General features: G+C 40.5%; 1 protein-coding gene across 1 annotated transcript in view; it reads left to right on the top strand.

Annotated features, from left to right (window-relative positions):
- The window catches only part of WIF1 (WNT inhibitory factor 1), a gene marked incomplete at both ends in the record, with an annotated part of 85,342 nt that extends 84,833 nt beyond the window's left edge, over positions 1–509 (top strand). The window contains one exon of the mRNA XM_082850349.1: positions 388–509. Within this exon, the coding sequence (XP_082706475.1) occupies positions 388–509 (122 nt within the window). The remainder of the gene's footprint in view (positions 1–387) is intronic.
- Positions 510–15,820: the final 15,311 nt, after the last annotated feature.

Raw genomic sequence — 15,820 nt, 5'->3', positions numbered from 1 at the left:
TGAAAGGATCAATGACCAAGTCCTCTGCAGAAGCATCCCTGCTACTGAGACCTCAGTGCCAGATCCTTACCAACTCTTGGGTGGAGAACATCCTTCCATTCAATCACATTCATCCAAAGTTTGCATCAAGAGTATCTGCATGGCCAAAATACATAGTGAATCAGAGATTCAGTGGAAGCCAGATTTGACGGAGTTAGTAAAATGGGTTTCTTTTAACAGAGATCTTGAACCTGTAACATCTCTTCATTCAGGTAGCTTTTTGTGATTGCTGTGGTCTTTCACTCTGGGTTGAAAAGGGAAAATGGATTTCATTTGAATGATTAATAATGAATCTGAAGAGCCTGTTTTTGTAGTTTCTTTTCTTTTAAGCTGTGAATAATTTTGCAGGGTACGGAGCCAGCCTCACGCATGCCCTGAGGCCAGAAGGCGCCGGGCTCAGGCAGCACACGCCTTCACTTAAAAAGGCCGAGGAACGGCAGGACCCACCTGAATCCAATTACATCTGGTGAACTCCGGCATCTGAAACGTTTTAAGTTACACCAAGTTCATAGCCTTTGTTAACCTTTCATGTGTTGAATGTTCAAATAATGTTCATTACAGTTAAGAATACTGGCCTGAATTTTATTAGCTTCATTATAAATCACCAAGCTGATATTTACTCTGCCTTTTAAGTTTTCTAAGTACATCTGTAGCGTAATGGTATAGATTTTCTTGTTTCAGTGCTTTGGGACTGATTTTATGTTATGTAAGTTGTTCAGGTTAAAGTTTTGTCTTTTCAGTGTGTAGTTGGCAGATAATTTCCAAAAGTACAATGCATTCATGATGTCGAGGGGCTGGGCAACATTAGAGAAGATAAATGGAACAAAAATGCGTAAATCACAAGGGTCTGGATGAAGCAGTTGTAAAAGTGCAGAAGTTATAGCATTTCAAATTATATTGTCACGTATTTAGACATCTGTCACATTTTTTAAATTCCCCTTATTTCTAAACTCACAATACAATATATTTTGACCTTACCATGATTCCAGAGAATTCAGTATTGAAAAAAAAAAAAAAGAGAGAAAGAAACAACACTGTGGTAGTGGCATTAAACGATATAATATATTGTAAACACAATAAAATAGGGAATATAATGTATGAACTTTTGGCATTGGCTTGAAGCAATATAATATATTGTAAACAAACACAGCTCTTACATAAACATTTTATACTGTTTGTGTGTATAAAATAAAGGTGCTGCTTTAGTTTTCTGAGTGTTGTATGGAGTGGTCTTTGCATGTGTTATTTTATGAAAATAAAGTTGGTTGCAATTGAGCGGAAGTTAAAACTTTGCAGTATCACAAAAAAACAGAAGATATTCTTTCCCTGACTCTGTCCTAGCTCTCCAGCCTCATCTCTCCCTCCCAGTTCTGTCTCTACTCCAGCCATGTCACACTACGCTCTGTTGTCAGAGCCTGCAGCACTCCTATTTATGTCAGCTCCCAGCTTAGTTGTCATTTCTTTCAAAAAGTCTTTTCTAACTAGGATGTGTTAAATATCCCTTAGTGAAGACTTTCGAAAGGTGTGAAAATGTTGCAAATAAAAGTGCTACCAGTTGGGAATGTATTCAATAAATTGGTGCAGCCACTATGGAAAACCTTAAAAAACTAAAAATGGAGTTACCATATGATTCAGCAGTCCCACTCCTGGGCATATATCTATCTGGAGAAAATCATAGTTCAAAAAGATATGTGCACATTCTTAACAGCACTATTTATCAATACAATAGCCAAGACATGGAAACAACCTAAATGTCCATCAACAGATGAATGGATAAAGAAGATGTGTGTGTGTACACACACACACACACACACACACACACACACACACACACACACACAGTGGAATATTACTCAGCCATAAAAAAGAATGAAATAACATCATTTGCAGCTACATGGATGGACCTAGAGGTTGTCATACTGAGTGAAGTAAGTCAGACAAAGATATGATATCGCTTATATGTGGAATCTAAAAACAATGATACAACTGAGCTTATTTACAAAACAGAAACAGACTCCCAGACTTAGAGAACAAACTTATGGTTACCAGTGGGGGAAGGGCGGGGGGAGGTATAGACTGGGAGTTTGGGATTGACATGTACACACTGCTATATTTCAAATAGATAACCAACAGAGAACGACAAATAGCATGTGATAGCGCTTATATGTGGAATCTAAAAAAATGGTACAAACGAACTTATTTACAAAACAGAAATAGAGTCACTGATATAGAAAATAAACTTATGGTTACCAAGGGGGTAAGGTGGGGGGATAAGTTGGAAGATTGGGATTGACATATATACACTACTATATATAAAATAGGTAACTAATAGGGACCTACTGTATAGCACAGGGAACTCTACATAATACTCTGTACTGACCTATATGGGAAAAGAATCTAAGAAAGAGTGGATGTATGTATGTGTATAGCTGGTTTGCTTTGCTGTGCAGCAGAAACTGGTACAACATTATAAATCAACTATACTCCAATACAAATTAATTTAAAAATAAAAAAGATAACCTACAAGGACCTACTCTATAGCACAGGGAACGCTGCTCAATATTCTATAATAACCTAAATGGGAAAAGAATTTGAAAAAGAATAGATACATGTATAACTGAATCGCTTTGCTGTACACCTGAAACTAACACAACATTGTTAATCAAATATGCTCCAATGTAAAATAAAAATTTTAAAACGATGTGATATATATATACAATAGAATATTACTCAGCCATAAAAAAGAATGAAATAGTGCCATTTGCAGCAACATGGATGGACCTAGAGATTATCATACTAAGTGAAGTCAGACAGAGAAAGACAAATATCATATGATATCGCTTATATGTGGAATCTAAAATATGATGCAAATGAACTTATTTACAAAACAGAAACAGATTCACAGACATACAGAACTCACGGTTACCAAAGGGGAAAGGGGGTGGGGGAGGGATAAATTAGGAGTTTGGGATTAGCAGATGAACACTACTATACATAAAACAGATAAACGACAAGGTCCTACTATATAGCACAGGGAACTGTATTCAATATCCTGTAATAAACCATAAAGGAAAATAGTCTGAAAAAGAATACACATATATATATATATATAAAAAATACCTGAATCACTTTGCTGTACATCAGACACTAAGACACACTGTAAATCAACTATACTTCAATTTTTTTAATAAGTGCTACCATTTATTAAGAACCTATTAGTTCCCAAGAAAAATATATGTTACCTTACAACCCTACGGGGCAAGTATCATTACGCCCTTTTACATATAAGAAAACTGAGTCATGGAGATAGGAAGCAGTTTACCCATGATCACACATGAGAGGGACGGGTTTGAATCCATGTCATCTGCCTCTGAAGCCTTAACACTATGCTGTTCTTCCTCCCTTCCTTTTCTCAGCAAATACAGCAGAACACAAAACTCTACAAATCCTAGGTAGCAACCTTCCAACATATTTTATTCTCCTCATTCTCCCAGGGGAATGTGGACCTTATTTTATAGATAGTCTAAAGTCCACAAGTTCTCTCACACCAGGCAGTGGCATAATCAGTTGTGTGATTTAGGGAAGTGACATGTGTTATGGGAAGAAGTCAAGGGAGAGGCTGGAAGCAGAGTGACCGCATCTTGTTACGGTGCTAGACCACAGCGATCTTTCTCCTCTAGCCAGAGCCCAGGGTGTCAGCCTGTGCTCACAAAGACTTGGCAAAGCAGGCCAGGAGCCAGGGAGCGAACCCTGAGAATCCTAATACGAGAACTGACTTATTTATTAAAGACTTTTAAATAATAAGTCCAGATGCATGATTATGAGGATCTAAAAGGTGGCAGAATGTTAAGTTTGGGGACAGGATAATAATAATAATAGTTGACACTTAGGTAGTGCTTAGTTTATTCTGAACACGTTACTTGTATTAACTCATAATGAATAACAGAATAGTGGGGAAGTTAGACCGAAGGCATGGTGACAAACTGCAGTGGTCTAGGTTGGTCATCTCCAAACGATTCTGATTGCACACTCCAGTAGAAAATTTTGAACACACAGTCCTATATATGACTATTATTTATCTACATATATAACTGTTCCAAGATGTACATCATAAAAGCCAGAAATGTTAAAAGGAAGAGGTAAATTCTACACTGTGGATGGGAATGTAAGTTGGTGCAGCCACTGTGGAAAACAGTATGGAGGTTGCTCAGAAAACTAAAAATAGAGTTACCATATAATCCAACAATCCCACTCCTGGGCATATAACCAGACAAAACTCTAATTCAAAAAGATACATGCACCCCTATGTTCATAGCAGCACTATTCACAATACCCAAGACATGGAAACAACCTAAATGTCCATTGACAGATGAACGGATAAAGAAGATGTGGTACGTATATACAATGGAATACTACTCAGCCATAAAAAAGAATGAAATAATGCCATTTGCAGCAACATGGCTGCAACTAGAGATTATCATACTAAATGAAGTAAGTCAGAAAGAGAAAGACAAATACCATATGATATCACTTATATGTGGAATCTAAAATATGACACAAATGAACCTAACTATGAAACAGAAACAGAATCAGACATAGAGAACAGACTGGTGGTTGCCAAGGGAAAGGGGGTTGAGGGGGGGATGGATTGGGAGGCTGGGGTTAGCAGATGTAAGCTATTACATATAGAATGGATAAACAACAAGGTCCTACTGTATAGCACAGAGAATTACATTCAATATCCTATGATAAATCATAATGGAAAAGAACATAAAAAAAAGACTACGTAGGGACTTCCCTGGTGGTCCAGTGGTTACGACTCCACACTGCCAATGCAGGGGGTGTGGGTTCGATCTCTGGTTGGGGAACTGAGATCCTGCATGCTGCACGGCACGGCCAAAAAAAAAGAATGTGTGTGTATATATATACATATATATGTATTAGTGAATCACTTTGCTGTACAGCAGTTATTAACACAACACTGTAAATCAAATACAGTTCAATAAAAAATAAATTTAAAAAGGAAGAGGTAAAAATATATGTAACAGCTCTAATACTTTCTTCACTTACCCCAAAAGATAGCTTTATGTACACCTAGAGTACACACACAGCCCCAGGAGACTTCAGGTAAAGGGGAGAGATAACAGGATCTGAAATGTCTTTAGTGTCAGAGATGAGAGTTTGGACTCAAGAGAAATTTCAAATCTAAGCAGGGGACTGGATGACTGATCAGATGTAAGGGTTAAGAAAAGAGAGGAATCTGGACAGTGACGCTAATGAGTAAGGAGGAACAAGTGTGAGCAGGGGTGAGGGTTTCCAGACATACTGAGTTTGGTTTTGAAGATGCTGAGTTTAATGTGCCTTTAGGACCTCTTGGTGGAAATGTCTGCTACGGCATTTGGAAATACAGTTAGGAGGGTAAGCCAAAAATTTGTTGACTATTAGTCATATTATAAATGAATAATACTAGTCATATATTGAATTACTTTCAATAAAAATATACATAATGGCTTTATTTGGTGAGGTGCAGTATGATTCACTTGTATTTTATTGTGTTTTTAGATTCTACATACAGTTAACATCCTTTGCTGCTTACCTATGTATATGTTTACTTATATAACAGTAAGGCCTTTACTACTTGGCAAATTGATGGAGCCCTTCCTTCATCCTTCCCTCCACCATATATATTATGAATCTTCATCCTTTGTCACTTTGTCAATTTATGTAGAATCACAACAATGGAGGCCAGCTCTTGAAACGAAGGCCAATAATACAGGGTATGAAATAACTGTTGTTACTCTTACGAAGTTACCACAGAAGAGGAGGGGGGGGAGGAAGAAGACAAAGAAGGAAGAGGAGAGAATATTAATATACCTAAAAAATAATTTAGAAGTTGAAGTAGGGACTTCCCTGGTGGCACAGTGGTTGAGAGTCCGCCTGCTGATGTGGGGGACGCGGGTTCGTGCCCCGGTCCGGGAGGATCCCACATGCCGCGGAGCGGCTGGGCCCGTGAGCCATGGCTGCTGAACCTAAGCGTCCGGAGCCTGTTGCTCCGCAACGGGAGAGGCCACACAGTGAGAGGCCCGCGTACCGCAAAAAAAAAAAAAGTTGAAGCAGGAGGGAGTGAAGGCAGCCTGAGAAGATGTACACCATTTGGCAAGATAAAATAAGTAGGAGAAATGAGGCAAGAGGAAATAAAAGTTAGACAGTAAAACGGATCCAGGAGTGAGCTTAGGACAAAGGCGTACAGGGACTTTTTCACACTCGGGAGAGATGGACTGCATACTTAGCTCTAAGCTCTGCTCCAGCGCCTCAAAGAGGAAACCATGGCTGGTTATGAGTCCCAAAGACCATAAACACAGAAACTAAATAGTTGCTCAGGGGAAGCTAAACTATACAAGGAATTCACATTAGGACTTGATCAAGACATGTAGGTCTGTGGGCATCCCTTCAAGCTGATAGTCTTTAAAATATCTCTTCCACATTTATTTACAGAGGAGCTGCATGAATAAAAGGTTCCTATGTGGGCTTTCCTGGTGGCGCAGTGGCTGAGAGTCCACCTGCCGATGCAGGGGACACGGGTTCGTGCCCTGGTCCGGGAAGATCCCACATGCCGCAGAGTGGCTGGGCCCGTGAGCCATGGCCGCTGAGCCTGTGCGTCCGGAGCCTGTGCTCCGCAACGGGAGGGGCCACAACAGTGAGAGGCCCGCGTACCAGGAAAAAAAAAAAAAAAAAAAACCTCCCCAGCTAAATCCAGCCAAACTACTCAGAGGGAAGATTATTGGGCATATTGTTACTTGATCACACCCCTTGAAATTCTTAACACCTCTGCAAGTAGCTTCTCAAAGTATTCCCTTCAATCATACACAGTACTCCTCCTAAAAGGAGTTTCTTTGTTTTTTGATGCTTTTTATTTCATTTGGCAGTGCCATGCGGGATCTTAGTTCCCTGACCAAGGATTGAACCCACACCCTCTGCAGTGGAAGCGCAGAGTCTTAACCACTGGACCGCCAGGGAAGTCCCAAAGAAGTTTTATTAACTAGATTTTTTTTCTCATCTCATTCCATGTCCAGTGAGCCTAATGACACAACCTGAGCTTGATACACTAGGCATAGCCCCAGATGAGCCAGGCCTTATACCAACTCCAACTGAGAGCAGAGAGCAATGTCTCCTGTGGGTTCTCGTAATGAGGTCAGAGTGTCACGTAATACAAAATGCTCTCAGTGATACAGACAGAGTAACAACAGATAGGCCTGTTTCTTTCCATATTCTTCAAGAAGGCACAGATCACCACAATAAGGTACAATGTAATGAAAACTTTTCTACCAAAGTAGGAGAGAGGAAGGGGCTATTGGAGGAGAGCAATTTTTAAATTGGGTAAATGAGAAACATGGCCCTTTCAGAAGAATTTCCTGAGGCAATGAAAAAGAAAAAACAGAAAAGGAAAGAAAACAAATGCCTATCCAAAGACAGGAGTTTCATCATCATAATTTTAGGCAGTTTATGCAAGTGGTGCAAATATACAAGTTTAATAAGCATATTGAATAAATGTCCTCCATATGGCTCAACATAAAGAAACAGAAACCATGTATAGGAAACTGACATCATAAAACAAAGTATTCAGGTGTTCAGTAAGATTTTTTTTAATTCTAATGTAAACTCCAAATGTAAATTGATTTTGCACCTGTTTACTCATTTATTATCAGTGAGAGTATAAAAATTACAAATGAGGGCTTCCCTGGTGGCACAGTGGTTGAGAGTCCGCCTGCCGATGCAGGGGACACGGGTTCGTGCCCCGGTCCGGGAGGATCCCACATGCCGCGGAGCGGCTGGGCCCGTGAGCCATGGCCGCTGAGCCTGCGGGTCCGGAGCCTGTGCTCCGCAGCGGGAGAGGTCACAACAGTGAGAGGCCCGCGTACCGCAAAAAAAAAAAAGAAAGAAAATTACAAATGAAAAATAATTTGCATTAAGCATTGGCATTATGGGATTGTTCCTTGGTAACATATTTCCCTTCCTAATCATGATTGGCTTGCACAACTGTTGAACTTACCTGGTATGTTTTGAAAATTCAAACGAAGAAGAGCTACTCTGAGATGACAAATAATCTAAAAAATCCACAGGAGAATCATTGAAAGTTGGTTCACTGCAGGGTGAATCCTTAGCTTCCTGCTCCAGTGGACAGGACACTGGACAGTCCAGCCTTGAGCATGGTCTTGAGGCTGGATCTGGGGCCATGGGTGGGAGAAAAGAGCAAGAGGAAAGCAGAGAGCCTTAATCAACTGTAATCCCGGGTAAGGACCAGCTAGGAAATTTGAGGGGCTCAGAGCAAAGTGAAAATATGGAGTCTCTTGTTCAAAAAGTATTAAGACTATCAAGATGGTGACCACAGGGCACTGAACCAAGCCTGGGCTCCTTCTTTGTGCGGGGCCCCATGCAACTGCACAATTCACACATCCAGGAGCAAGGCCTTAGGTCCATGGACAAGGAGGTTTAGATAAAATGCAGAACACCAGCCCCTCCTTAGACACTGGCCAAATGAGCTCTTCCATTTCCTGTCCTTCTCTTGACTCCAGAACCCAAGCCTCGAGAACGAAGGACTCAGTAGCTATCAAATCAAAGTCAGTGACCATTTACTGAATTTCTCCTGTATTAATATCACAAACACAAAAACAGGAAAGACATTAGAGGGCAAATTAAGGGACAAATATTTATTGCTTTGTGCTTCAGTCCAGTCAAGTTCTTTGAACTTCAGTTCCTGCTTGAGAAAGAGTTTGTAGCTTTAAGTTTACAGCTCACGAGGGAAAGATGTATTTCAGAATTCTGTGAATAATCCATTTTAACCAAAAAGATAATCTTGGGTTTTTCCAATTTATAACTAGTGGTCTTTATTAGGAGACAGAAAGGCAGAAACCTGGCTGGAGTTGGGACCTTAAGCCTTGTGATAGAAATTAAGCTCATCTCCACCCATGGAAGCTTGATTCAATGAAGAGCCTTTATGACACTCTCCAGAAACTCCAAAGATAAATGTCCCCAAAGTCCAAATTAGTCTTGCCTCACTTCAAGGAAACACCCAAAAACTAAAAAGCACATCTGTCATTTTTTTTCCTACTCTGTAAAGATCAATATTTATTCAGAGTTTGCATTTGAGCCTAAAGCATAACACACTTTGGAAAGAAGCAAACGCTGCCTCTGCAGAAGCAAGCCAGCCGCGGGCACCCAGTCCACTGGGCACCTCGTTGAATAATGAATCCTTGGGTAGTGTCACACGAGCCAAACCCCCAGTATCCTACCGGAGTTTTGTTTTGTTTTGTTTTGTTTTTGCGTTACGCGGGCCTCTCACAGTTGTGGCCTCTCCCGCTGCGGAGCACAGGCTTCGGACGCGCAGGCTCAGCGGCCATGGCTCACGGGCCCAGCCGCTCCGCGGCACGTGGGATCCTCCCAGACCAGGACACGAACCCGTGTCCCCTGCATCGGCAGGCGGACTCTCAACCACTGCACCACCAGGGAAGCCCCCTACTGGAGTTTTAAAGCTGCTTTGCTTTTTAGTCATTTGTATCTTCTGCCCTGGCGTATTTGGATTACGTACTACCTTGTTTCTAAACCCAAACCAGACTGAGAAGGCAGCTTCAGAGTAACCAGCTGAGGTGAGCCTTAAGGCTGCAGCCATCCTGGCTCCACATCTAAGCCACCCTTGAAATGAGGATGTGAACACAGGTTATTCCATGACAACTTGTCTCGATATAGGTGGCTAAAAATGTACTAAAGGAAATTACTGCGGCGTTTTCGCCTTTAGAAGAAAAAAATGACCGTTAAAACAGACCATCAGGTTGAAATATAAGCAAGTCGTAGCTTCCTTGGCTTTGCCGAGTGTCCACACTTTTATGTGCGTGCCAACCGGAGACGGACATTCCACGGAGGGGTATTACTGAGAGTTCTGGCAGAATGGGGTAATAGAAGAACTAACAGGGTGTCTTTCTGGTAAATGAACATTAGCCCAAGACAGAAGTAGTATGCCAAAGTTTTCAGGGGACCTTTCCGTGGAAGTTTTGGTTCACAGCATCTCTGTGAGGGGGTTGTTAGTTCAAAGGCGAAACTGAGGCTAAGGTTTGCTGAAGATCATAAAACAATTTAGAAGCAATAATAATCATCCTAGTTGTGGGGATTACAAAATTGTGTCCTGGAGGACACTGGTTGCTCGAGATCTTTGTAGGAGTTACATGAAAACAGGATTCTGGGGTCAAATAAGTCTAAGACATGGGGAGTGACACTAAATTAGCGAGTTGTCTCTACAATAGCCCTGCTCAGAGCTTGAACTGCTGAGCCTCGTACATCTCTGAGAGGGGATTAAATGCAGCATTCCCCAAGCTTATTTGATCAGAGACCTTTTCCCCTAAAGCATTTCCCAGGAATAAAATTCCACACAGCACACTTTGGGGAGCAAAGCCATGAAGTTTCTGGAGGCAGGTCTTTACCACACCCTTTTTTGCTTCAGAAGTTTTTATGTTATCCTACCTGTTTGAAGGTAATCCAAGGAAAACCGAAATTTGTAGCTCGCAATACAAAGAACTTTCAATTTAAATTGTGAATTAGTTGGTTTTAGGTAATTTGCTTATTTTCTCCCTATGTATTCCAGAATAAATTGATCTGTTATATTCTGGTTTTACTCATTTAAAGGAGTATTAGAAAACACTTTCATTGCTATAAGTACTTTTAAACTTTATTTTTTTTATTGGAGTATAGTTGCTTTACAATACTGTGTTAGTTTCTACTATACAGCAAAGTGAATCAGCTATACGTATACATAAATCCCCTCTTTTTTGGATTTCCTTCCCTTTAGGTCACCACAGAGCACTGAGTAGAGTTCCCTGTGCTATACAGTAGGTTCTCATTAGTTATCTATTTTATACATAGTATCAATAGTGTATATATGTCAATCCCAATCTCCCAATACATCCCACCCCTCCCCTTTCCCCCTTGGTATCCATATGTTTGTTCTGTACATCTGTGTCTCTATTTCTGTTTTGTAAATGAGATCGTCTATACCAATTTTTTCAGATTCCACATATATGCGTTGATATACAATATTTGTTTTTCTCTTTCTGACTTCACTCTGTATGACAGTCTCTAGGTCCATCCATGTCTCTACAAATGACCCAATTTCGTTCCTTTTTATGGCTGAGTAATATTCCACCGTATATATGTACATATACATGTACTTATGTACATATGTATATATAGATTTAAGTTTACAATTCATGGAACTAGTTTCATCAGCAAAAGGATAAATGGATACTTATCATGAAATACTTTTCTAAGTATTTAAGTAACATCCAACATTTAGGGAGTCCACGTGAGTTACCTAGCTGAAGCACTTTAAGTCAGCTGCCTTTGGACTGTGTTTACGGTGATTCATCAATTCTTGATCTACACATTGCTTTTTTTTTTAATAGATCTTTACTGGAGTATAATTGCTTCACAATCCTGTGTTAGCATACATATATCCCCATATACCCTCCCTCTTGAGCCTCTCTCCCACCCTCCCTATCCCACCCCTCTAGGTCATCACAAAGCACCGAGCTGACCTCCCTGTGCTATGCTGCTGCATCCCACTAGCTAGTTATTTTACATTCGGTAATATATATATGTTGATGCTACTCTCACTTCGCCCCAGCTTCCCCCTTCCCCCACCGTGTCCGCAAGTCCATTCTCTACGTCTGCGTCTTTATTCCTGCCCTGCCACTAGGTTCGCCAGTAGCATTTTTTTTTTTTTTTAGATTCCATATATATGTGTTAGCATATGGTATTTGTTTTTCTCTTTCTGACTTACTTTACTCTGTACGACAGACTTTAGGTCCATCCACCTCACTACAAATAATTCAATTTCATTTCTTTTTATGGCTGAGTAGTCAAAATTACAATGAGGTATCACCTCACACCGGTCAGAATGGCCATCATCAAAAAATCTAGAAACAATAAATGCTGGAGAGGGTGTGGAGAAAAGGGAACCCTCGTGCACTGTTGGTGGGAATATAAATTGATACAGCCACTATGGCGAACAGTATGGAGGTTCCTTAAAAAACTAAAAATAGATCTACCATACAACCCAGCAATCCCACTACTGGGCATATAGCCAGAGAAAACCATAATTCAAAAGAGACATGCACCACAATGTTCATTGCAGCACATCGCTTCTTAAAAACTAGTCAACTTTAAATCAGAGATGGATGTGGTGGGAAGAGAACAAAAGGTCGCCATCTAAAGACTAACAGAGAGACAGACTGGGAATAAAGAGCTCCAACTCTGCCACTCTCTAGCTAGGCTTCTTACCCAAGACCCCAACTATGCTACATCTTAAGCTAGATGTTGCCCTATGCATTCCCCTCTCTGGGCCCTTTCTTTATTCTTAAAGGGCCCTCAAGCCCAAAGTGGTCTGAATGCATCAAGCACTCTGATAAAGAGATCGAGAAGCTACCATTTCCTTCATTTTGCTACCAATTCAGTGCTGTTCTTGGGCGCTCACGTCCTTAAATTTAGGTCTCTCCTAACAGCGATTAATCATCCGTGGGGACAAGACAGGATCCTAGGCTAGTGCCAGGGCTTTTCCAGGATAATAAAGAAAAATACGTAACTTCAGCCTTTATAGTTCTTTACAAACATTAATTTAGGTGAGCTAGAGTCAGTTTATACCAGTGCCCGAGGGAGTGTCAATTGTTAAATTTTTAAGAAGTTTATGAGCCAGTTGTTAAACCCAGCCCGTTATTAAAAATTAAATTATATAAATACAATTAAATAAATTATTAAAAAAACAAGGTTAACAAATACTTAAAACTAATGTCTTCCTAACTATTTTACTGCATTTTACTATTATCTACATTCTTGGGTTTAGGTATCTATTGTATCTGTATTAGAGGAAATATTACATCATGGTGTGCTACTGTGCATCTCTTCCAACTTCTACCTTCAGTGATGCTACTTTGATACCTTAAAATTGTTCATGGAGGGAGTACTTATACCACAGAAATTGGCAAATATTACAAATCGAGAGAGCTGGTTGTTAAAACTGTTACTGTCTAATCCTCACACAAACCTTATGAGTTATGTGCACTTATTATTCCAATTATACAGATGACATGCCTAGAGCCACACAGTGGCGGAGCCAGTATTCGAACACAGGTGGTCTGGTTCCAGAATCTTGCCCTCCCGATGGTTACAGGCAGTAACACTGGTTTGGACACAACATAAAATAAAGTATATCAAGCAATGGCAGATATGTAACTTCCTTCCAGATGGAAAGAAAAACATATCCACTCTAAAGGAAAGTCAGTCAAATAAAGCTACTAGAAATTCAATGGTTGAAAATTAATGACTAAATGAGTAAATGAATGCATTTCATTCATAATAATAGGCTTACCCCAAAGGAAATGGAAAACTCTTTGCCTCCTACATCCAAGACTATGTTTACGATCTCCAGATATGCTGTGTTTCAGCTTTTACTCCTGCTCCATTCAGCTACCATTTTTAGCAAATTGTATTAGTTTCCTGCAGCTGCTGTAATAAACTACCAAAGCAACAGAAATTTATTCTCACAGTTCTGGAGGCCAGAAATCCAAAACCAGTTTCAGTGAGCTGAAACCGGATGTCATCAGAGCCTCACTCCTTCTGGAAGATCTAGGAGAGAAGCTGTTCTCCACCTCTTCCAGCTTCTGGTAGCTGTCAGCATTCCTTGGCTTGTGGCCCCTTATCTCTCTGCTCTGTGTTCACATAGCCTTCTCCTCTGTGTGTCTGTGTGCAATCTCCCTCTGCCTCTGTCCTCTTACAACAATACTTGTGATGGCATTTAGGATACACCCAGATATTCCAGGAGGAGCCCCTCCTTTCAAGACCATTAACTTAATCACATCTTTTGTCATATAAGGTAATATTCACAGGTTCCAGGAATTACAATGTGGATATATCTTTGGAATCACCATTCAGCCCACTACAGCAATCATCATTAATGACCACAGACCTACTCTATGCTGAGAGTTATGGTTACACAGAGCTACAGGCAGGAGTGCTGTCCCCTAGAAGCCTATAGCCTGTAAAGGGAGACAGAACTCATATGAAAAAGTCAATCACAGGGAACATAAAATGGTACAGCTGATGTGAAAACAGTTTGGTAGTTTCTTAAAAAGTTAGACATAGACTTAATCATATGATGCAGCAATTCCACTCTTATGTACATGCCCGAGAGAAATGGAAACATATGCTTATTCAAGGACTTACACATGAATGTTCACAGCAGCCTTACTCATAATAGCCCCAAAGTGTAAACAGCCCAAATGTCCACCAACTGGCAAGTGACAAACACAATGTGGTGTGTCCAGACAATAGAACACCACTCAGCAATCAAAAGAAATGGAAAACTGATATACGCTACAACATGGATGAACTTCATGCTAATTGAAAGAAGCCACACACAAAAGACCAACTTTGCATGATTCCATTTATATGAAAAATCCAGAAAAGGCAAATCTATAAGAGATGGAAAGCAGACGACTGGTTGCTCTGGGCCTGGAGGGTAGGAAACAGGGGTCAACTTCCAATGGACGTGAAGGATTTTATTGGGGTAACAGAACGGTTGCAAAACTAGATTTTGGTGATGGTTGCCAAATTCAGTACACTTACCAAAAACAAAACAAAACAAAACCAAAAAAACATTGAATTGTACAGTTAAAATGGGTAACTTTCATGGTATGCAAATTATACTTCAATAAAATTATTTGTTTCAAGTGAATATAGCACAAGGCCACATACAGTATAGGTAAAGTGAGTGACGGAAAGGCTGAGAAAAGGATATGAGTGTGGAATGTGTGTGTGTGTATGTGCTGCATGTGTTATCTTGGGCTGGCAGACAAGCACAGATGAACCCAACCAGAGGTGCAATGGGAAAGATCAGGTTCAGGTCTGGCCTCATGGCCCACAGTGTCATTCTTTCCTCTGCCCATTTCTTGACCTCCTGCTTGCTCACCCTTCGCAAGCTGCCTGGAGACCCAGTGGTCTGTGGCCCAGTGGGCTTCCTGAGCCTAGTTTGACCCAAAGGCAAGTGTCAGCAAAGCATGTCACCCCTCTCCACTCCCACATACCTAGCTCTCCATCAGGCTGGCTGGGGCCTCCTCCATCAGAAAGGGGACTCTGGGAGTGAAGACCTGCTTAGCCTGCAATGGTCTAGCCCTAGCCTTCCAAAGCACAATGATAACACCTTTCCATGCCCCCTTAGATCCGTCCCACATTACTTCCTATGGGTTTTCTCACAGGGAGATTGACAGGAAGCTCTGGGCTGGTTGTTTACCTCTGATATACTATTAATATTGTTGAAAACATTTCTTAAAATGATGGCTTTCCATGTATCTAGGCATCAATCAGGCCCCCTAACCTAATCTTGGATTAACCATCACACACCAGGGGTACACATACATGACAGAAAATAAATAAAAATGAATGAATTCTATTTTTGAGAGTTTGAAACCTTCCAACTTAATAGGAAACAGAGTGGAAATGGGAATGATATCCTCTTGTTCTTTCAAACATCTCTGTGTCTTAGGGTCTTATAGAAAGCAGATTCAAAATAGATGCTTATTGGATTGATTAGTTCAAAAGAAACAATAACAACATTCCCTTTTTCTAAAATTCCAGACTCGATTTTGGAACCAGCCAACTCCCCTTTGGAAATCCAACAGAAAAAAAAGTAATTCATTGAAAAAATAATAATAGGTTCCTTCAGGAGACAACTCCTCTGAGA

Source organism: Leucopleurus acutus, assembly GCF_964270905.1.
Source record: "Leucopleurus acutus genome assembly, chromosome: 11".
NCBI lineage: Eukaryota > Metazoa > Chordata > Mammalia > Artiodactyla > Delphinidae > Leucopleurus > Leucopleurus acutus.
This window is presented reverse-complemented; position numbering and strand designations above follow the sequence as displayed.